The sequence below is a fragment of the Nycticebus coucang genome, chromosome 14 (genome assembly GCF_027406575.1).
Source record: "Nycticebus coucang isolate mNycCou1 chromosome 14, mNycCou1.pri, whole genome shotgun sequence".
Taxonomy (NCBI): domain Eukaryota; kingdom Metazoa; phylum Chordata; class Mammalia; order Primates; family Lorisidae; genus Nycticebus; species Nycticebus coucang.
This window is the reverse complement of record NC_069793.1, coordinates 57,274,356-57,297,980: the sequence shown is the minus strand read 5'-3', so window position 1 is coordinate 57,297,980 and position 23,625 is coordinate 57,274,356. Positions and strand designations below refer to the sequence as shown.

The 23,625-nt window shown below is 38.4% G+C and overlaps 2 protein-coding genes across 2 annotated transcripts; both read left to right on the top strand.

The window, feature by feature from the left end:
• Nucleotides 1–452: 452 nt before the first annotated feature.
• Nucleotides 453–1,391, top strand: LOC128564408 (olfactory receptor 481). The gene has a single exon (XM_053559891.1). The coding sequence runs from the start codon at nt 453–455 to the stop codon at nt 1,389–1,391; it is 939 nt and encodes a 312-aa protein (XP_053415866.1).
• Nucleotides 1,392–20,919: 19,528 nt separating this feature from the next.
• On the top strand, nt 20,920–21,858 carry LOC128565526 (olfactory receptor 502-like). Its single transcript, XM_053562036.1, has one exon. The coding sequence runs from the start codon at nt 20,920–20,922 to the stop codon at nt 21,856–21,858; it is 939 nt and encodes a 312-aa protein (XP_053418011.1).
• Nucleotides 21,859–23,625: the final 1,767 nt, after the last annotated feature.

Below are 23,625 nucleotides of genomic sequence, written 5' to 3'. Positions count from 1 at the left end.
TCCATACCGTGTTTTTTGGTCCAGCCAACTATACAGATAAATACAGAATTTGCTAAGATAGATACCACTGGATCAGAGGCACTTTTGGAATGGGAACAGGAAATCATTTGGCCTTTCCATAATAAACATTTATGTTATTTATAGTTTATGTTATTATAATCAATGTTGCTGGATCCTTTTATGGATCTCCTATATATAAGGGATTAAATTTACCCTAAAGTATGCAAGTAGAAGAAAATAGCTGAATCCTAAAACACTATACCTCAGTTTTAATATTTTGTGAAATTTGGAAAGAAAATTTCTGTGCTTAAAATATTTTAAAAGCCAGACAAATTACCATTTAAAACATTGAATTGTAAGATCCTATTTAGGCATATACATTACTAGTGAGATCATTTCAGCCAGTTTAATCTCTTCTGGTCTGCTTTCAACAGGCACTATTAAATGAATAGATGGAGACTGAAAATGATACAACAGTGACAGAGTTCATTATTTTGGGACTAACGGATAATCCTACACTATGTGCCATTTTCTTTGTGGTTTTTCTAGCAGTTTATATTGTTACCATAGTGGGAAATATCAGCATAATCATCTTAATCCATAGCAGCCCACAGCTTCGTACCCCAATGTACCTTTTTCTTAGCCATTTGGCATTTGTGGATATTGGCTATTCCACATCAGTTACACCAGTCATGCTCGTCAGTTTCTTAAGAAAAAAAACGACTATCCCAGTCACTGGCTGTATAGCCCAGCTTGCTTCCGATGTCACCTTTGGAACTACAGAGTGCTTCCTGCTGGCCACCATGGCCTACGATCGCTACGTGGCCATCTGCTCTCCCCTGCTGTACTCCACCCACATGTCCTCCAGAGTCTGCTTCCTCCTACTGGGCACTTCCTACCTGGGTGGATGCATGAACGCCTCTTCTTTTACAGGCTGTTTGATGAACCTTTCCTTCTGTGGCCCAAATAAAATCAATCATTTTTTCTGTGACCTCTTCCCACTCTTGAAGCTTTCTTGTGGTCATATTTACATTGCTGAAATATCCCCTGCCATCTCTTCCGCATCAGTCCTTATCAGCACCCTGTTCACCATAATTGTGTCCTACATCTACATCCTCCACTCCATCATGAGGATGCGCTCAACTGAGGGAAGGAACAAGGCCTTCTCCACCTGTACTTCCCACCTCACTGCAGTCACTTTGTTTTATGGGACAGTTTTGTTTGTTTATGTGATGCCTAAGTCAAGCTATTCAGCTGATCAGGTCAAAGTGGCATCTGTGATCTACACGGTGGTTGTCCCCATGTTGAACCCTCTCATCTACAGTCTCCGGAACAAAGAGGTGAAAGCAGCCATGAGAAAATTGATGGTGAGAACCCACTGGCTTTCCTAAATTAAGTCAGATATAAGCCCATAAATAACAAAACCACTGATTTGGGGAACATTTATATTTGATATTTTAATGATATTTATCATTTATTATATCATTTTGAAGGGCTCTTCTAAATGTAGAAAGCCAATGTTATTTCTATTTACAAAGTTAACTGCGCCATTTATGTGGGCATCTGCTGTATTCAAATTAAGTATAGATTTTTCAAGGTCAGAGTACCTCAGAAAATAGTTTCCAATGAAATCTTTCCCATTCACCAATTACAGAATTCAAATTAAATAGATACAATGAGGTGTACTTTAATCAAAGAAAAAAATTTCTTTTAATTCTATCTTGTGAAATAACATTTGGAAAAGAAATTTCCAATACCCGTGTGATGAATGGTAATGTTGACAAGTCAGGTAGTTCTGAGCACTTTCTTTACAGGTACTGTTCTGCCATCATGAATGGATATTTAAGATTGGGAAACTGATATGAAGTATTAGGTATCTCATAAAATCAACTACTTATTTTCATTTCATTTAAGCCAGAGAAAAAATTCTGATTCTTCTATTTGGCCATTAAGAGGTCCAACCCACATATAACACAGAAGAAACTCTAAATAAATCTCAGCTGACTCTTCTCATCACTGAAGTCTCTAGATGAGCATTAAAGTAGAATTTGCCACAGGCATTTCTCTGGGATAGGAGACTGGGATAGTGAGACTTTCTTTGAAAAACTGGTCACATTCAAGAGGCATGGAATTTTGGTTCAGGCAAAGAATACATTTGCTATATATTTTTATAATGTTTCTCAAAAAGATGTCTATTGAGTAATATTTTACTTAATTTATTTGTTTATTAGAACAGTAATAGTGTCAGACAAATCCTGAGACAGTAGGGAGGAACCATTTATAAGCTGACCTCCCATTCCTGGGTTCTTCACTAACCAAATTAAGGAAATCTTTTTGTTTTTGCAGTTCTGGCCAGGGCTGGGTTTGAACCCGCCACCTCTGGCATATGGGGCCAGCACCCTACTCCTTTGAGCCACCGGCAACACCCAGGAAATCATTTTTTTTTAATTAATTTTTTTTTTTTACTGTTGGGGATTCATTGAGGGTACAATGATTGCAATTGTTAGGTAAAGTCCCTCTTGCAATCATGTCTTGCCCCATAAAGTGTGACACACACCAAGGCCCCACCAGGAAATCTTAATTGTGAAATTTCTTTGGTACTTTACCTCAATTTGTACCTCTTTATTTTCATCAATTATGGTCCTATAATCCCACTAATGCAATAATTTGGGGGCTAAAATCAGTACAACGTGGCCTTTTTCAAAGAAAAGGCAATCAAAGGTATGACTTCAGTCTGGCAAAAGGTCTTCTTCCAGTCATGGTGGGTACACTGAACTCCGCTGATTGGGGGCTTTCACAGACTATTTCTGGTAGGCCTTCTTTTCATCTTGCCCTCCACACTTTAGTTTATCCTCAGACTTTTCCTCCCCATGGTCTCCTTGGGTGACCTCATCTTCTCTTATGGGGTCAGCTGCCACCTGTATGGTGACAGTATCTCTACTTCCCTATTTCCAAAGACAACCTTCTCTGGAGGACAGAGGAATGTCTTCACTGGGCTTTTCCCTAGGACTCTCAAACTCAGTGTACCCTGACCAAATTTACCATATTTCTCTCTAAATTGTTCTTTCTGCTCTATTTCCTTTACCAATAGTTATCACTTCTTTTGAGGTCTAGTACTCCAACACACTTGGGGTGGCCCTCACTGCACATCTATCCAAATGGTTTGCCTCCTTTCTTCTCTTTCTTTCTCTTGAAGGGAAGATATGTCACATATTGACCTCATCCTTATCTAATACCTTTTATCTAGTGGCTTAAATGCTCTCCCAATTGATCATGATAAATTCATACAGAGATTTGTCTTTTGTTTTTTGACTCTAAGGGATTAAAATAATTCAATCACCTAGATGTAGAGGGTATGATTTCATCTGGCACTGTTAACAGTCCTTTATATTTACACTCATTTTTGCCTCCCAAGTTCTGAATCAAATGAAAAAAGGGAAAGTATATGTGAAAGAAAAATTTTACCTGTAGAAATGAAAGAGCTAATATTAACAATGTGGTTTATGCTCACAGACACATGTATTTTCCTGCCCTGAATTCCAGAGTTTGACACGCTTTCCTTCCAGCTGTACTATCATTGGGCAGACACTCAGTTGTCCCCAGTGATACTTGGCCTTTCCCGGTGAGTTTACAGCATGGCCACGAGCAATTAAGAACATTGAGGTCAGGCTCTCTCCTAAGAGAAAAGAAGAAGAAGAAAGGTTGGGATGCTATTTTGGGGTGCATTGTGTTCTCCAAAAATTTATACTGAACTCTTAAACATCAGTGAGTTTATTTGGAAATAGGTTTGTTGTAGATATAATTTGTTAAAATTAAGTCATACTGGACAGGTTGTCCACTGCTGTCCTCGTTAAAAGAGAAATATGGACACAGGCAACACATAAGGATAACTCCATGTGATGATAAAGACAGAGATCTGGGTGATGCTTCTACAAGCCAAGGAACACTAATGATTGCCAGTCAACCACCAAAAGATAGAGAAGAGGCCTGGGTCAGATTCTCCTTCATAATCCTTACAAGGAACCAACCCTGCCAACTTCTTAAACTTCCAGCCCCTAGGACCATGAGAATAAATTTCTGCATTTAAGCCTCTGGCTCATGATACGTTGTTATGACAGCCTTAGAAAACTAATATAATTTCACATCTAGTTGTTCCCTCAAAATTATGATCAGCTGATTTGCTCCGTCCAGGGGAGGAAGAAATGAAGGCTTGGAAAGATGCCAGGTGTGTTAAACTAGTGGGTGCCCTCCAGAAGAGGGAAAAGAATATCAGGAGTGGCAAAAATCATCTTCCCAAATAAAGTGAGTCAAGAAGTAAGGATCAATGATAATTATAATATCTCTGCTGGTGTCAGTCAAAAACTTTTCAGAAGTTTTTTTTCTTTTTAAGGTTTTTAAGTAAACTGGATTGTAGATTGCTACATAGAAGACAGGGATTTGAACTGGAAGAAGTTTGTTTTAAACAATCCTATTAAGATGTTAAAATATTCACAAACTTCAAGAAAATTTTTCCTCCTCTGATTTGGACTTAGGAGGTGGTAGACATTTTTTCAAGATTTTGCAAAACATTTACCCAGTAGCAGAGTAATGGTGAAGATTAAAGCAAAGAAGCAAGAGTTGATTTCTTGAAGGTGATGAAATCATGGCATGCTGTGATTGTGGTGGTGGTTATACAGATTTATACACTTGTTAAAAGTCATCAACTTGTATATTTAAATTGTGCATATTAATTAAACTTCAATAAAATTATTTGAAGGTTCTATTATTTGAACGCTCTCTCTTTCCCATTGCAATGTGAAGGTATAGGAAGTGGTAACAAAAGCATCACCCACCTACACATATAACCAATACTATTTCTTAATTATTTCTCACAACTGTTGCCTCTTGGTCTGTCATAACTTCCCTAGTCACCTATATATTTCACTTCTTTCTTAGCTCCTCTAGTCACCTATATATTTCATTTCTTTCTCCGAAACTTTGACACTAAACTTATACCTGCATTGTATTGATTTTCTTTTTTCAAAAAAATCTTTTTTGCTTTTTGCTTCATTTAATGTGAGTCTACTGGTGATAAATTTTAATACTTTATTTATTTTTGAGACAAAGTCTCACTCTGTTTGCCAGGCTAGAGTGCAGTGGCATATCAGGGTTCAAGTGATCCTCTTGCCTCAGCCACCCCAGTAGCCAGGACTATAGGTACGCACCACTATGCCTGGCCTATTTTTTGTTTGTTTGTTTTTGTTTTCTTTGAGACAGAGTCTCACTTTGTTGCCCTTAGTTGAGTGCTATGGCCTCACAGCTCACAGCAACTTTAAACTCTTGGGCTTAAATGATTCTCTTGCCTTAGCCTCCCAAGTAGCTGGGACTACAGGTGCCTGCCACAATGCCCCACTATTATTAGAGATGAGGTCTCAATCTGGCTTAGGCTGGTTTTAAACTCATGAGCTCAGGAAACCCACCTGCCTTGGCCTTCCCAAGTGGTAGGATTACAGGAGTGAGCCACCGCAACAACCTAGTTTTTTTTTTCTTCTTCTTTTCTTGTTTTCTATTTTTAGTAAAGATGGGGTCTCACTCTTGCTCAGGATGACCTAGAACTCCTGAGCTCAAGCAATCCACCCTGTTTAATTGGATGGATTAAACCTGGGCCTCCCAGAGTTCCAGGATTATAGGCATGAGCTACCCCACCCAGCCAGTTTGTTTGTTTATTTTCATCAAAATCCTTGTTGCATCTTCATTTTGGCAGGGGTAGATTTCTAAGTCATCAATTAAAAATCTTTGAGCACATTTAACATATCAGTGTTTCCTTGTTTATTTCTTTTGAAAACTCAGGTACCAGTTTTGTTCTGTTTTTTAAGGGAGTATGTATTTTATCTTTCCCTGCTATCTATTGCCAATTAGATCTTCTTTCTAGGTAAAGAGTCTCAAGTAGAAGCTTAAGGTGTTGTCAGTTCCCTCCATCCTGTATGGCCGATTTAGCAAACTATGAAATCAGTGCTGCAAAGGGCTGAAATCTCTGCTCAGATCCTCAGCTTTCCCAGTCTGCTTCCTGCTTGGTATTTTGATATCCTGCCAGCCCATGTTCAGCTTAGGAATAGTCAAGTTTTTAATGAGAAGTTAGTTACACATTGAATTTCAAGGCTCACTTCTCCACAGTTTCTCTCTAGGATATTGGCTTTCACTTCTCCACAGTTTCTCTCTAGGATCTTGGCTTCTCAAGTTTTCACTTCCCTGACATCTTTGGCCTCCATTCTCTATAGAGGTACCCTGCCACATCACCAAAGGCTCCTGGACCCAGATTTTTGTTAGGCTTTATTTCCCATGTTGTCATTTATGAGGATCAAAGAGGTTTCGCTAGGGGAAATGACATTTAAACTAATACATAAAGAAAAATCAGAGTTAATTGTCCATTGAGAGCTGGAAATGCACCTGCAGAAACCTTGGTGGTGGGTGGGTGAAAAGTACAGCATATACTACAGAGCAGGAATTTAGAAAATACCTGTTTGTTAAATATTAACTCTAATTCAATAAATATTTATTTAGCATCTCATATTTCTAGCACTAGGCTATGCACTAAGGATATAAAGTTGAATGTGTCATGTACTTTCCTTTCAAGAATTTCACAATAATAAGAAAAATGTTTCTTAAAATACAATGATTTCCATTCAAGGTACATAAACAAAGTGATAGATGCCAGGTTTCTTAACAGGAGCTTCATGGATAACTGGGAAGATAATACTGTGTTTGTGACTGTGCATTACAAAATGTTTAAGATTCCTGGCCTCCATCCATTCTATGCTGATAATCATCTGCAGTCCCTGTAACAGTAAAAGAAAATCCTATACATGTCCAAACAGCTCCCTATGAGGGGTCAGTTCTGAATTGAGAACAACTCTTAGGGGAAATATACAGGAAAGAAAAATTTATTTGATCTGATGGAGTCTAGTAAAGTCTCCTAGGCCTTTTGGAGAATGAATATACATCCATTTGAACCTTTAAACAGTCAGGTAAGGGCTTTCTTATAAGTTCACACATTGTGTTTCCCTCAGGTGAGTTGAAAGGGTAAACCAGCAGGTGTGGGCAGAGGAGCTCAGGTTTGGCAGACTGTATCATAGGCAAGATGCACATCTTTGGCCATTTGTGCTTAATATACTGTCATCCATGTAACTCTTAGCAGCAAAGACTTTTTTTTTTTTTTTAACCAAGATGTGCTTCTTATCCCAGAAAAAATAAATAGCATGTTATGATCCTCAATTGTATAATATTCTCATTGTTTTATGATTCTCCAGTGGGATAGGCTTCTTCCTTGCTCATAATCTGGAATTTTATTTTATATTCCGGGTTTATTTTTTGGTGTTCCTTTGTGTCAATTTCTTCCATTGCTCTAAGAATGCCATCCTTTATGTTGAGTTGATGGTTAAGAGAAATTTCGTTTTTACCTTCCCATAAAACAGGAAGACCATCACACATGGGGTACATACTCATTAGACAGTGTACTTGTGAGGACACGGGAGTGTGACTACAGTACTCTCATGTGGCCACGTCTTAATGATCGCTATCCTTGTTCCATTCCTACTGTGCTGTAATTTCTAGATGCTTGGCCATCTGCTGGGGGCAGACTTGCTTGTCAGAATCCCGTGGATGTATACCAGTCAGACCTAAAAGCAGCAGTCCTGATGGTCCTGATAAGAAAGAATAGCTATTCCCTCCCTGAGTTCTGGACAGGAATAAGCCTTTTACCTGAGTCAATGAGCCTCAGGCTCTTGACTGCTACTATCTTGTTGCCACGTAAATATTAGAATTGAAATATTGAATTCATATGTGACATATGACATTATGTACAGACATAAGCTGCTAATGATGTTCAGTCAATGGTGGACTACATGTATGACAGTGGTCTTGTATGGAGCTCAAAATTTCCTATCACCTAGTGATCTCATACTGTCATAACATCATAGTGCAAGGCATTACTCACATGATTGTGGCAATTCTGGTGTAAACAAAACTGCTGCACTGTCGCTTGTATAAAAGTGTAGATCATGTAATTATATACAGCACATAATACTTGATAATAAATGACTATGTTACTGGTTTAGGTATTTATTATACAGATAATCCCAAGTTACAAACATCCAACTTATGTTCAACTTGCACTTAAGTACAGAAGCTATAATAGTAAGTCTCCAACTTGCAAACATCTGAGTGATTTATGACTCTCACTTATCAATGGAGGCTATAACAGGTATTAAGAGGTAGGAAAATGTATTTGCTCCAGCTTACATACAAATTCAACTTAAGCATGAACCTACATAACCTATCTCATTTGTAACCCAGGAGCTGCCTATACTATACTTTTTTTTTTTTAATTAAATCATAGCTGTGTACATTAATGCGATCACGGGGCACCATACACTGGTTTTATAGACCATTTGACATATTTTTCATCACACTGGTTAGCATAGCCTTCCTGGCATTTTCTTAGTTATTGTGTTAAGACATTTATATTCTTTTTTTTTATTAAATCATAGCTGTGTACATCAATATGATCATTTATATTATACATTTACTAAGTTTCACATGTACCCTTGTAAGAAGCACCGTAGGTGTAATCCCACCAATCACCCTCCCTCTGCCCATCCTCCCCCCTCCCTCTCCTCCCTCTCCTTCTTCCCCATATTCTTAGGTTATAACTGGGTTATAGCTTTCATATGAAAGCCATAAATTAGTTTCATTATACTATACTTTTTTATCATTGTTTTAATAAATAGTGTGAACTCTATGTTTATTAAAAAAATATTAACTGTAAGACAGCCCATGGACTGGTTCTGGCTGATTTACAGAGGCTGGGCACTTGACTGCCTTCCTGTCTCTGCTTCACTTTTGACACACAGGGCCTAATTGTAATACATGTAAATGTTGTCTCCATGCCCAAGTGAACCCTGGGTGCATGTGACATGCATGTTTGCTGATCACACATGGGATAGAATTCCTTTTGTGAATATTCATAGCTCCCTCTACAACCTATTGGATATATATTCTTGGCCAACCCATTAAGCACAAATTCCTGTTTCACCTTCCCTTCCTTCAAAGTACTTGCTTTTGATTTTCAACCAGAGACTGCAATTCCTGCCTACAGGTTGTGAGACTCTTATTAAGAAATAAAGCTCTTGGGCAGCACCTGTGGCTCAGTGGGTAGGGCACTGGCCCCATATACCAAGGGTGGAGGGTTCAAACCCAGCCTCAGCCAAACTGCAACAAAAAAAATAGCTGGGCGTTGTGGCAGGTGCCTGTAGTCCTCGCTACCCTGTTTCCTTAAGTGTCTTATTTTAAGTTGTGCTCCCAAAGATGCGCTAGGTCTTATTTTCAGGGGACGTCTTATCTTTCCTGTAAGTAGGTCTTATTTTCAGAGGATGTCTTATTTTCGGGGAAATGGGGTACTTGGGAGGCTGAGGCAAGAGAATCGCCTAAGCCCAGGAGTTGGAGGTTGCTGTGAGCTGTGATGCCACAGCAGTCTACTGAAGGTGACAAAGTGAGACTCTGTCTCTAGAAAAAAAAAAAGAAAGAAATAAAACTCTTCTCTCCAAGTTCATGGAGACCTCATGAGTTTTAAGTTCACATAACACATCACTTATAACAGAAAAGCAACTTAAAAGACAATAAGCTTCTCATCTGAAACGAGATCAGAAGGAAGTTGCACATTTTTCATTTCCTTTTTCTGAATTTTTAAAAATAGTATATGTTTAAATTGTACATGTATAAATATATGTATGTAGTGATATAATTAATACAACCAAGCAAATTATGGTCTTCTCTATCGCTAAGCTCATCTGGCAAATTTGCTATTAATTTTTAAAAATATTTCTATGTATGTATGTTACAGTTGTATAATTTGCATTTAGTTTTTCTTTGTAACTTCTAATCCATTGCTTAAATTCTCTATTTTCTTTATTTCTTTTAAGAAAATTACTGATTGCTTCTTGAATCATCATCTCTTATAATTACCCTTCTTGGTGGGAACACCTAAAGTCTACTTTCTTTGCAACTTTCCAGTACACAATACAATATTACTAACTAAAGCCTTCTTGCTATGCAATTGATTGCTAAACTTAAGCTACATAACAACAACATCTTAGCCTTTGAGATATACTTCCCATTTCACCCTTTCCCCTGATAACCACCAATCTGCTCACTGTTTCTATGTATTTGCCATTTTTATTTAGAGTCCACATATAAGTAAGATCATGTAATACTTTTCTCTGTGTGTGTGGCTTATTTTACTTGGCATAATGTTCTTTTTTACAACCTTCCATATTGTGACAAATGGCAGTAGCTGCTTCTTTTAAAAGACTGAATACCATGGAATATTATGCAGCCTTAAAGAAAGATGGAGACTTTATCTCTTTCATGTTTACATGGATGGAGCTGGAACATATTCTTAGCAAAGTATCTTAAGAATGGAAGAAAAAGTATCCAATGTACTCAGCCCTACTATGAAACTAATTTATAGCTTTCCTATGAAGGGTATAACCCAACTATAGCACAAGAATATTAGGAAAGGGCTAAGGGAGGGAAGAGGAGGGGGTTAGTTGGGGTGAAAGGAGAGTAATTGGTGGGGCCACAACTACGGTGCCTCTTAGAATAGGTACAGGCGGAACTTACTAAATGCAGAATATAAATGTCTACATACAATAACTAAGAAAATGTCATGAAGGCTATATTAAACAGTTTTATGAAAATATCTCAGATTGTATATGAAATCAGTACATTGTACCCCTTGATCGCACTAATTTACACAGCTATGATTTAATAATAATAAATAATAAATAAAAATAAATAAAAGGCTGAATAATACTCTGCTCTGTGTGTGTGTGTGTGTGTGTGTGTATACATACCATTTTTTTTCATCCATTTATCTGTTGCTGGACACTTAGGTTGTTTCTACATCTTGGCTATTGTGAATAAAATTGCAATGACTATGGCATCTGAGGTATCTCCATGAGGTGCTGATTCCATTTCCTTTGGTTGTATACTCTGCAAAAGGATTGATGGGTCATTTTCAGGAACCCCCATAATGTTTCTATAATAACTACAATAATTTTCAAACCTAACAACAGTGCACAAGCGTTCTCTTTTCTCCATACCTTCACCAACACTTGTTACCTCTTGTCATTTTTATAACGGCCATTGTAATGAGTGTGGAGTGATATGTCATTGTGGTTTTGGTTTGCATTTCCTTGATGATTAGCAATATTGATTAGCACTTTTTATCAACTGGTTACAATGCATATGTCTACTTTCGAGAAATGGCTATTCAGATCTTGTGCCCATTTTCTAATCATGTTGAAGTTTTGCTATTGAATTGTATGAACTCTGTTTTTAATGTTAGTCTCTTATGAGATATTTGGTTTGCAAATATTTTCTCCCAATTCATAGGTTGCTTTTTCACTTTGTTGGATGTACCCTTTCCTGTGGAAAGTATTTTTAGTTGTGAAGTCCCAATCATTTATTTTTACTTTTCTTGCCTTAGGTTTTGCTATCAAGTTGAAAAATCATTGCCCATGCCAATGTCAAGGACTTCCTCCTATGTTTTCTTCTAGAAATGTTATGGGTTTAGGTCTCATGTTTGGGTCTTTAATCTATTTTGAGTTGTTTTTTATGAATTGTTTAAGATGGGTCCAATTTCATTTTTTTACATACAGATACCCAGTTTTTCCCAAAGAATTTCTTAAATAGACTATTATTTTCCTATTGTGTATTCTTAGTTCCTTGTCTAAAATAAGTGGACCATACATGTGTGGGCTTATTAGATGAATGGGAGTATTTGCTCACCAAATTATTGGGAGGGTAACACATTACTACCACACTAGATAGTAATTTTTTTTTCCTTAAGGCCACAGTTTTTAATTAAGAAAATAGAATAAAAACTTTGAAACAAAAGTATCCTATTTTAATGAAAATATTTGTTTTTTAAAATTGTTTCTGTGCACCTCACCACTCCTAATGTCAAGAGACATGTAAGTTATGCATATTTCATGAAGCCCCTGGCTCAAAACTAGTATGAGTTAACTATAACTCACATGACAGTTAATAATGTAGTAAAGTGATTAGCACAGTGTTTGGTTGGCAAAGAGGAATCTCTCAATCAAAATTGGTTAGTGTCAGGGGAGGAGACAAGATAGCTGATTGAAGCCAGCTTTCCACAGAGACTCCTGTCCAGAAGGAGAGTTAAAGGACAAAATTCAGCAAGTAACCTGGTGGATTTGAGCTGCACTAAGAGAGAAGGTTGAAGAATGCACATCAACCCCACTGAGGTGAGCTGCGACCACAAGGATACAAACAAAAGGTACAAAATCCATCACCAAGTGGACAGGAGTCCCCTCCCCCATGAGAATGGCTCAAAGTGCCCCACAAACAATCGGGAAGAGTTCAAAGGTCCTCCCACTACACTCCATGGGAGAGACCCTCTAAAAACTGGACCTACCTCCCCTACTAGGGTGCCACAGCATCCTCAGGCCATGCATAAAACTGTATATAGTCTCAACCTGGAATTCTGAGCTCCCAGCACTCCCCTCCACTCACACTGAGGTCTGGAGGCCAGTCCCCGAGGAGTTCAGAGTCTTGGGTGATTTCTCGAGGTGTGTGGATGGTGCCTGGACTGCAGCTGGTCGGTGCCAGCTCTGGGGCATGGGTGTGAGGATAGGACAGTTGGCGGGGAGGGGACTGCACCAGAGTGGAAGTTCCCTGAGGCACAGTGCAACAGCCGTCTTTTGGTGACAATATGGCCAGGCATAAAACTGTGTAAAACTTTGTGTGTTCTCTGCCTGCAACCCCAGGCTCCCAGCTCTCCCCTCCACTCTTGCTCCAAGGCCTGGAGGCCTGTCCCCCAGGAGTCCATACTCTTGGGTGATTGCTTGAGGGGTGTAGACAGTGCCGGGGCTGCAGCTGGTCGGTGCACACTCTGGAGCATGGGTGCAGAGAGAGGACAGTTGGCCATAAGGGAGCTGCACTGGAGCAGCGGTTCCCTGAGGCATAAAACAGTAGCCCTCCTTTGCTAGCAATATGGCTCACTACCGAATCTTCTGAAGCCACACTCCCTGTCTCCCTGGGCAACCAGAGACTCTGAGTATAGGATTTGCCTGAGGCAACTCCAACTTGAAAACCGTGGAAACTCCCAGGGCGGGGCTGACCAGAGGCCTACTTTACTGAACCTAAGATGCACCTGGCCCTCAGGGGATCATCAGCCTATAGACCATACAAGAGCAAAGACAAGTTGATTTGGAACTCAATTCAGCTTCTCTTCTGCAGGGGAACTGCAAAGTTGTTCTGTTCTGTTCTGTCAGTAACATTAGTCAGGGGCAAGACTGGACCTGAGTGAAAACCCCCCAACCTTCATCAAGCACCCGAGGTTGTCAGGTCTCACCTCCTCCTGCTAGAGAAAGGCAGAGCGCAGTGGCCTGGCAGACTTCCTTGTGATTCAGGCAGATGCAAACTCCTGGAGTACTAGTTCACTACAGGCAACTGGGTCAGCCAACTGAAGGGCTATCAGTGACTGGGTGTGACAGTGGTTCAAGGTAGGGAAGGAGGCCTCAACCATCCCAGACTGATCTATTGTTTGGGTAGCTCCTCCTGACTCCATGCAGCACTGGAGCAAGCCATACCAGAGTAGTCATCAGACCCCTGTGATCCAGTTCCCAGAGACCTCTTAAACTCTCTCACCCAAGACAGGTGCAGACTGATTGATTTGGACCTTTTGAACTGAACCAATCGCCTGAGGACAAATCAGGTGGTGCCTTGGGTGCACAGTGGTAGGAAGGTTTGATTTTCCTTTTCCAATTGTTTGCTTGTGGGGGGCAGGGTGACTTAATTACTGATATTTCTCCACAGCTGAGACTTCAATCCAGAGTATCTGTTTCACTAGGGTGGAAGAGAAACCAGTTGAAAACAAGACAGTACCACGTAGCCCCACCACACCAGACAGGGGCCCAGTTTCTAAGGCCACAACACTGTACAGGCCCTCGACAAAGCCCCAGGGGAAAAAAATCAAAGGAAGTAAAACAACCATGGGGCGGCATCAGCGGAAAAGCTCTGGTAATATGAATAACAAGAATAGATCAACCCCCCCCAAGGAAAGATATAGCAGATGTAATTGAAGATCCCATTCATAAACAACTGGCTGAGATGTCAGAAATTGAATTCAGAATTTCGATTGCAGACAAGATTAATAAACTGGAATTAGGAATTCGAGGAGAAATTCGAAAGTTGTCTCAAGAATGTTACCAATTTAAAGACAAAACCAGACTTAGACACACCGAAGCAAAAATTTGCAGCCCTCAAAGATATGAAAAATACAGTAGAATCCCTCAGCAACAGAATGGACCAAGAAGAAGAAAGGATTTCTGACATTGAAGATAAAGCCTTTGAATGCTCCCAAACTCTCAAAGAGGAAGAGAAATGGAGAGCAAAAATGGATCATTATCTCAGAGAGCTCTGGCATAATTCAAAGAAGGCTAATTTCCGAATCATTGAAGTTCCTAAAACAGATGAAGTGGCCTCGCTGGGCACAGATGCCCTTCTGCATGAAATTATGAAAGAGAATTTTCCAGACATGCCTAGAGATTCTGAAATTCAGATAGCGGACAGCTTCAGAACCCCAGCACGACTCAACCCCAATAAGACATCACCCACGCATATCATAATTAATTTCACTAAAGTTAATATGAAGGAGAAAATTCTCAAAGCTGCCAGGAGAAAGAAAATCATTACCTTCAAAGGGAAGAATATTAGAATGACTGCAGATCTCTCATTGACTTTTAATCTCCTAAAGCAAAATAACTTTCAACCCCGGATATTGTATCCAGCTAAACTGAGTTTCATTTATGATGGAGAAATTAAATACTTTAAGGACATTCATATGTTGAAGAAATTTGCCATAACCAAAACAGCTCTTCAGGATATTCTCAGACCTATCCTCCATAATGACCAACCCAATCCTATATCACAAAAGTAAACTCACTCAGAAACTTCGGATCAAACTCCAATTTTCACACTGGCGAAAGGATTAAAAATGCCCACTGGACTTTTGAAAAACTCGATACCCAAAACTTCACCAGACTTATCAATATTCTGCATTAATGTGAACAGCTTAAACTGTCCTCTAAAGAGGCATAGGTCAGATGACTGGATACAAAAACTCAGGCCAGATATTTGTTGCATCCAGAGTCACATCTTAACTTAAAAGACAAATACAGACTCAGGGTGAAAGGATGGTCGTCCATATTTCAGGCAAACGGTAATCAGAATAAAGCAGGTTTCACAATTTTATTTGCACATACAATAGGCTTTACACCAACAAAACTAAGGAAGGACAAGAATGGTCACTTCATATTTGTTAAGGGTAATACTCAATATCATGAGATCTCAATATTAATATCTATGCACCCAACCAGAATGTGCCTCAATTTATAAGAGAAACTCTAACATACATGAGCAACTTGATTTCCTCCAACTCCATGATAGTCAGAGATTTCAACACTCCTTTGGCAGTGTTGGATGGATCCTCCAACAAGAAGCTGAGCAAAGAAATCTTAGATTTAAACCTAACCATCCAACATTTGGATTTAGCAGGTATCTACAGAACATTTCATCCCAACAAAACTGAGTACACATACTTCTCATAAACCCACGGAACTTACTCCAAAATTGATCACATCTTAGGTCACAGTCTAACCTCAGTAAATTTAAAGGAATAGAAATTATTCATGCATCTTCTCAGAACACCGTGGAATTAAACTTGAGCTGAGGAACAACAGGAATCTGCATACTCATACACAAACATGGAAGTTAAATAATCTTATGCTGAATGATAGCTGGGGCAGAGAGGAGATTAAGAAAGAAATGGCCAATTTTTTGGAACAAAACGACAATGAAGACACGAACTATCAGAATCTCTGGGACACTGCAAAGACAATTCTAAGAGGAAAATTTATAGCACTGCAAGCCTTCCTCAAGAGAAGAGAAAGAGAGGAAGTTAACAACTTAATGGGACATCTCAAGCAACTGGAAAAGGAAGAACATTCCAACCCCAAACCCAGTAGAAGAAAAGAAATAACCATAATTAGAGCAGAATTAAATGAAATTGAAAACAAAAGAATAATACAAGAGATCAATAAATCAAAAGTCTGGTTTTTCGAAAAGGTCAATAAAATAGATAAACTTTTGGCCAACCTAATCAGGAAAAAAAGAGTAAAATCTCTAATCTCATCAATCAGAAACAACAAAGAAGAAATAACAACAGACTCCTCAGAAATCCAAAATATCCTTAATGAATATTACAAGAAACTTTATTCTCAGAAATATGAAAATCTGAAGGAAATTGACCGATACTTGGAAGCACATCACCTTCCAAGACTTAGGCAGAATCAAGTGGAAATGCTGAACAGGCACATATCAACTTCAGAAATAGCATCAAACATACAAATCCTTCCTAAAAAGAAAAGCCGGGAACCAGATAGTTTCATGTCAGAATTCTACCAAACCTTTAAAGAGGAATTAGTACCTATATTACTCAACCTATTCCAAAAGGTAGAAAAAGAAGGAAGACTACCCAACACATTCTATGAAGCAAACATCACCCTGATCCCCAAACCAGGAAAAGACCCAACAAGAAAAGAAAATTATAGACCGATATCACTAATGAATATAGATGCAAAAATATTCAACAAGATCCTAACAAACAGAATCCAGCAACACATCAAACAAATTATAAATCATGACCAAGTTTGTTTTATCCCAGGGTCTCAAGGCTGGTTCAATATACGTAAATCTATAAATGTAATTCAGCACATAAACAAATTAAAAAACAAGGACCATATGATTCTCTCAATCGATACAGAAAAAGCTTTTGATAATATCCAGCATCCCTTCATGATCAGAACACTTAAGAAAATCGGTATAGAAGGGACATTTCTTAAACTGATAGAGACCATCTACAGCAAACCCACAGCCAATATTATATTGAATGGAGTTAAATTGGAATCATTTCCACTCAGATCAGGAACCAGACAAGGCTTCCCATTGTCTCCATTGCTTTTTAACATTGTAATGGAAGTTTTAGCCATGGCAATTAGGGAAGAAAAGGCAATCAAGGGTATCCATATAGGGTCAGAAGAGATCAAACTTTCGCTCTTCGCAGATGATATGATTGTATATCTGAAAAACACTAGGGACTCTACTACAAAACTCTTAGAAGAGATCAAGGAATACCGCAGCATCTCAGGTTACAAAATCAACATTCATAAATCAGTAGCCTTTATATATACCAACAATAGTCAAGTTGAAAAAACAGTTAAGGACTCTATCCCATTCACAGTAGTGCCAAAAAGATGAAATATTTGGGAATTTATCTAACAAAGGACGTGAAAAATCTCTATAAAGAGAACTATGAAACTCTAAGAAAAGAAATAGCTTAAGATGTTAACAAATGGAAAAACATAACCATGCTCATGGCTGGTAAGAATCAACATTGTTAAAATTTCCATACTGCCCAAAGCAATATATAATTTCAACGCAATCCCTATTAAAGCTCCACTGTCATACTTTAAAGATCTTGAAAAAAACAATATTTCGTTTTATATGGAATCAGAAAAAAACATGAATAGCTAAGACATTACTCAGAAATGAAAACAAAGCAGGAGGAATCACACTACCAGACCTCAGACTATACTACAAATCGATAGTGATCAAAACAGCATGGTACTGGCACAAAAACAGAGAAGTAGATATCTGGAACAGAATAGAGAACCAAGGGATGAATCCAGTCACTTACCGTTATTTAATCTTTGACAAGCCAATTAAAAACATTCAGTGGGGAAAAGATTCCCTATTTAACAAATATTGCCTGGTGAACAGGCTGGTAACCTGTAGAAGACTGAAACTGGACCCACACCTTTCACCATTAACTAACATAGACTCTCACTGGATTAAAGATTTAAACTTAAGACATGAAAGTATAAAAATACTAGAGGAGAGTGCAGGGAAAACCCTTGAAGAAATCGGTCTGGGTGAATATTTTATGAGGAGGACTTCCCCGGCAATTGAAGCAGCTTCAAAAGTACAGTACTGTGACTTGATCAAACTAAAAAGCTTCTGCACAGCCAAGAACACAGTAAGTAAAGCAAGGAAACAGCCCTCAGAATGGGAGAAGATATTTGCAGGTTATGTCTCCGACAGAGGTTTAATAACCAGAATCCACAGAAAACTCAAAAGCCTTAGCAAGAAAAGAACAAGGGATCCCATTGCAGGCTGGGCAAAAGATTTGAAGAGAAACTTCTCTGAAGAAGACAGGGGCACAGCCTTCAGACATATGAAAAAATGCTCATCATCTTTAATCATCAGAGAAATGCAAATCAAAACTACCTTGAGATATCATCTATCTCCAGTGAGACTAGCCTATGTCACAAAATCCCAAGACCAGAGATGTTGGCACAGATGTGGAGAAAAGGGAACACTTTTGCACTGCTGGTGGGAATGCAAATTAATACATTCCTTTTGGAAAGAGATATGGAGAACACTTAGAGATCTAAAAATAGATCTGCCATTCAATCCTATAATCCCTCTACTGGGCATATGCTCAGAAGACCAAAAAGCACATTATAACAAAGATATTTGTACCAGAATGTTTATTGCAGCCCTATTCATAATTGCTAAGTCATGGGAAAAAACCAAGTACCCATCGATCTACGAATGGATTAGTAAATTGTGGTATATGTACACCATGGAATATTATGCAGCCTTAAAGAAAGATGGAGACTTTACCTCTTTCATGTTTACATGGATGGAGCTGGAACATATTCTTCTTAGTAAAGTATCTCAAGAAGGGAAGAAAAAGTACCCAATGCACTCAGCCCTACTATGAAACTAATTTAGGGTTTTCACATGAAAGCTATAACCCAGTTACAACCTAAGAATACGGGTAAGGGGGAAAGGGAGAGGAGGGATAGGGGATGTGAGTAGAGGGAAGGGGATTGGTGGGATTATACCAGCGGTGCATCTTACAAGGGTATATGTGAAACTTGGTAAATGTGGAATGTAAGTATCTTGGCACAGTAACTGAGAGAATGCCAGGAAGGCTCGTTAACCAGTGTGATGAAAGTGTGTCAAACGGTCTGTGAAGCTAGTGAATGATGCCCTGTGATCATATCAATGTACACAGCTATGATTTAATAAAAAAATAAAAAGAAAGAAAGAAAAAAATAATAACACAAAATTGGTTAGTGTCATCAATGGCAAACCCCTTCCGTTAAGGGGGACATCTGGAGTATGAGATAGGACTCTCTAAGATTAGAGATAGCAAGAGGCTGAGATTAAGTCCTAAGGTTAAGATTACTGTTCTCCCATCATCCTTCTAGTCATGTAAGTCATTTACCAGTGGTCATCCCTTGCAGGCACATGGTATGGGAGACTAAGTCTTACCCAGAAGATGTCCAATCTTTTTATACCTCCCAGTGCTCTATCTATATAACTTTAGTAGTATTTATTTTATATTTTTTCCAGAAAAATTTGTCCATTACTTAAATTATTGTGTTATTTAAAATTCAATTCCCACTCCATATTTCCAATATTTCCAAAGGTATGCATACCTAAGGAAGTGTTTTATATCTATCAGTATAAAATATTAATACTTAGAGTATGAACAAGTGTTGAATGAATGGAGCTAAAGGAACTGTTGTATATAAGTAATTTGGTACTCTTTAACTTGAAATATCACAGTAAACTTAGAATCAGTATTTAGCCTTAAGATAATTCATTATATTACACTCCCAATAATTATCAAGTGAAAGTGCACTAATAACTAGATAAAATGAAAAAAAAAATGGATCACTTGAGGATTGACAGAACTCTTAAAGATTGGTTGTGTTTGTGTGAATTGAACTGCTCAATATTCGCTTGAGAATATGATCATGATCCCTGGTGGTTTTGAATTTACATTTGAATCTCTAGAATCTTTAGAGATTTATACCCAAGGCAAACAATAATAGTGTGTGGCTTCTAGATAATAACAGGACCTTGAATTCATAACTGTAAGATGAATGGATTCTTATTTCAAGAAGTTAGAACTTTGGCTTTTGTGAGTGAATCTGATGCATGGACTTTCATTTACTATTTGAGAACACTTTGGAGTTGCATGTGTACTCACAAGTCATAGTCGGGGAATGGAGCAGATGTAATCGTTCAGTCAGCTAGCAAATAACTCTAGCTGAATTAAATTGAATGTCTACATCAATTTAGGGTGAACGGGAATAATTAAATTTATCCAAATTCTTCACTTATTTATCCGTAAGAACAGGCACTCCCAATTCTTTCAATACTTTCTAAACCTGTCAAGCATGATACCAAAATCTTTACTTACTGTGAGATGCTTTAGGAGCTTATTTTTTTGTTTATTGCTCCAAATAAGCTGGACAAAGAGAAAGACAGTAAAGCCAGAAAACCTTGGAGATGAAAGTCAGACTGTACACTACCCAGGTAAACTGGAGTAAACTTCTTGAAAATTTGGGTGGAGACTTCACATAACTGTGTACACTTTCCAAAATAATATTATTTTATTCTACAAGGCTGTAATTAGAATAAATTATTATACTAAGTGATTAAATTTGTTTTAAAATGGATTGTAATTATTTTTTCATTATTAATCATCTAACATTTCACATAGTGATAAAAAGGATATTTTAAACTACTTGATAACAAAAATATTTTACTTATTAAAAATGCTCAATTAATTTTTAGTCTAAGCTTCCTTGGGATGATATACTTCTTCATAATAATCTCTTCACACTTATTAATAAAAATTTAATCATCTAATTTAAACTGGTTTAATGTACTGTTCTCCGTATAGGTTCATTCTGGCAGCAGCCACACCGTCTCATGGACTCCCTGGTGGATGGGAACCACACTGCTGTGACAGAGTTCATTTTATTGGGCTTAACGGACGATCCCGTCCTCCGAGTCATCCTCTTCATGATCATCCTCTGCATCTATCTGGTGACCATGTCTGGCAACCTCAGCACAATCATTCTAATCAGAACCTCCTCTCAGCTCCATCACCCTATGTATTTTTTTCTGAGCCACTTGGCTTTTGCTGACATAGGCTATTCATCTTCTGTCACCCCCAACATGCTTGTAAACTTCCTGGCGGAGAGAAATACAATCTCCTACCTTGGATGCGCCATCCAACTGAGTTCAGCTGCTTTCTTTGGAACAATTGAATGCTTTATTCTGGCTGCCATGGCATATGATCGCTTTGTGGCAATCTGCAGCCCTCTGCTTTATTCAACCAAAATGTCTACACGAGTCTGTGTTCAGTTACTCCTAGTTGCTCATGTAGCTGGCATTCTCAATGCTGTCTCCTATACTATTTCTTTTTTCTCTTTATTCTTCTGTGGAACAAATAGAGTCAATCATTTTTTCTGTGATTTTGGTCCTTTAGTTGAACTTTCCTGTTCTGATGCCAGTGTCCCTGTGGCTGTTTCTACACTTTCTGTTGGCTCCATTGTTGTGGTCACTGTGTTTGTCATAGCCATCTCCTACATCTATATCCTCATCACCATCCTGAAGATGCACTCCAGGGGGGGGCGCCACAAGGCCTTCTCCACCTGCACCTCCCACCTCACTGTGGTCACTCTGTTCTATGGGACCATCACATTCACTTATGTGATGCCCAAGTCCAGCCACTCAACCAACCAGAACAAGGTGGTGTCCGTGTTCTACATGGTGGTGATCCCCATGTTGAACCCCCTCATCTACACTCTTAGAAATAAGGAGATTAAGGAGGCTCTAAAGAGACAGTTTGGTCAAAAAATATAATCTCAATCTTGTTTTTGGAGAATTTGTATAATGATGTTCTCCAATTAGAATGACAGAAGAAATTGAATATCTATGCTTGAAGCATATCTATATATAGTTAACGAGTGTGAACTAGTTTAAGTTGCAATTATTAAGAAAACAAATGGATTCTCATAAAAAATAGTCTTCTGAAAATTCTTTTTAAGTCATGTTCATATTTATTTTTCAAAAGTAGTTCTCTGCTTTACATTGAGGTTATTGTACTTCCAAATCATTAAGACTATGTCCATTTCAACAGCAGCTTAACCAGAAATGTGTGCGATAACTAGAATTAGTACTGAGTACTTCCTGAGAGGAAATCACAAAATGAAACCAGAGAATAAAATTGCAGGATACATTCTTCTTGCAATAAGGTTATGTGTTGGGGACATTATGCTTTGTGGACCTGAATAATTCTGGTCTGTGTTTTTGGCCTCTAACTCTGGCCTTGGATATCTGAGGTCCCCAGGAAAGTAAGGAGTAAGATGTCCCTGACTTCTCTGTAAATTCCTCTGTCAAGTCAAAAGAGGAGACTTCCTCTGCAGCAATGATTAGTGTTCCTGAACTCCCTAAGATCTGAATGGAACAAATTCTTGGAGTTACTTATTCATAGTCAGCTAAGGAAGCTTGAAGGAATTGGGCTGTTTCCTTGCTGAGAGTTTAAATTTTCCTCTATATGCCAATGAATACCACTTTTATTACTCTTTTCCTGTCTTTTCTTCTATCCCCCCTTCATCTTCCCTAGTAAGAGGCACTATCATTCAATCAATTTGTTAGTTCAGTGCCTAACAATAATTTATTTTTATGTCCTACTCTATACTCCAACATTCCATTGCAACGTCTTGTACATTCTGAGTCTAATATTTAGAATCGCTTCTCTCCATCTTCACTGTCAATACTTCTATTTCAAACCAGTACCTGTTATATATATTTAACAATAATACTCCTGAGATGGTTGAAATTTTTATCTGTAAACTTGGCTAGGCTCCTTAGTTGTTTTACCAAATTGCCATCCAGATACTGCTGTGAGTTATTTTTTTAGATGTGATTAATATATAAATTGGTAGATTTTTACTGAAAGAGATTGCATACATAATATGAATATGCCCTGTCTAATCAGGCAAAGGCCTTAAGAGAAAAAAAACCGAAGTCTTTCTTTTTTTTATTTTTTTGGAGACAGAGTACACTATGTCACCCTCGGTGGAATACCGTGGCATCACAACTCACAGAAACCTCTAACTCTTGAGCTTAAGCAATGATCTTGCCTCAGCCTCCCAAGTAGCTTGGACTACAGGTACCGGCCACAATACCTAGCTATTTTTCATTGTTGTTGCAGTTGTCATTGCGGTTTTAGCTGGCCTGGGCCGGTTGGAACCTGCCAGCCTCTTTGTATGTAGTCAACACTCTACCTACTGAGTTATGGGTGCCACCAAAACTGAAGTCTTTCAAAGATGAAGAAATTCTGTTTCCAGACTACCTTTGCACTCAACACTGTGACATCAATTCTTGCTAGAATTCTCAAACTGCTCACCTGCCCCATGGATTTGGGACTTGTTAGCCACCATGGTCATCATGATTACAATTCTTCTTTTTCTTCCTTTCTTTTCCTGAGACAGACTCTTATTCTGTTGCCCAGGCTAGAGTGCCATGCCATCAGCTTAGCTCACAGCAACCTCAAACTTCTGAGTTCAAGCAATCCCCCTGCCTCATCCGCCCAAGTAGCTGGAACTATGGGTGCCTGCCATAAAA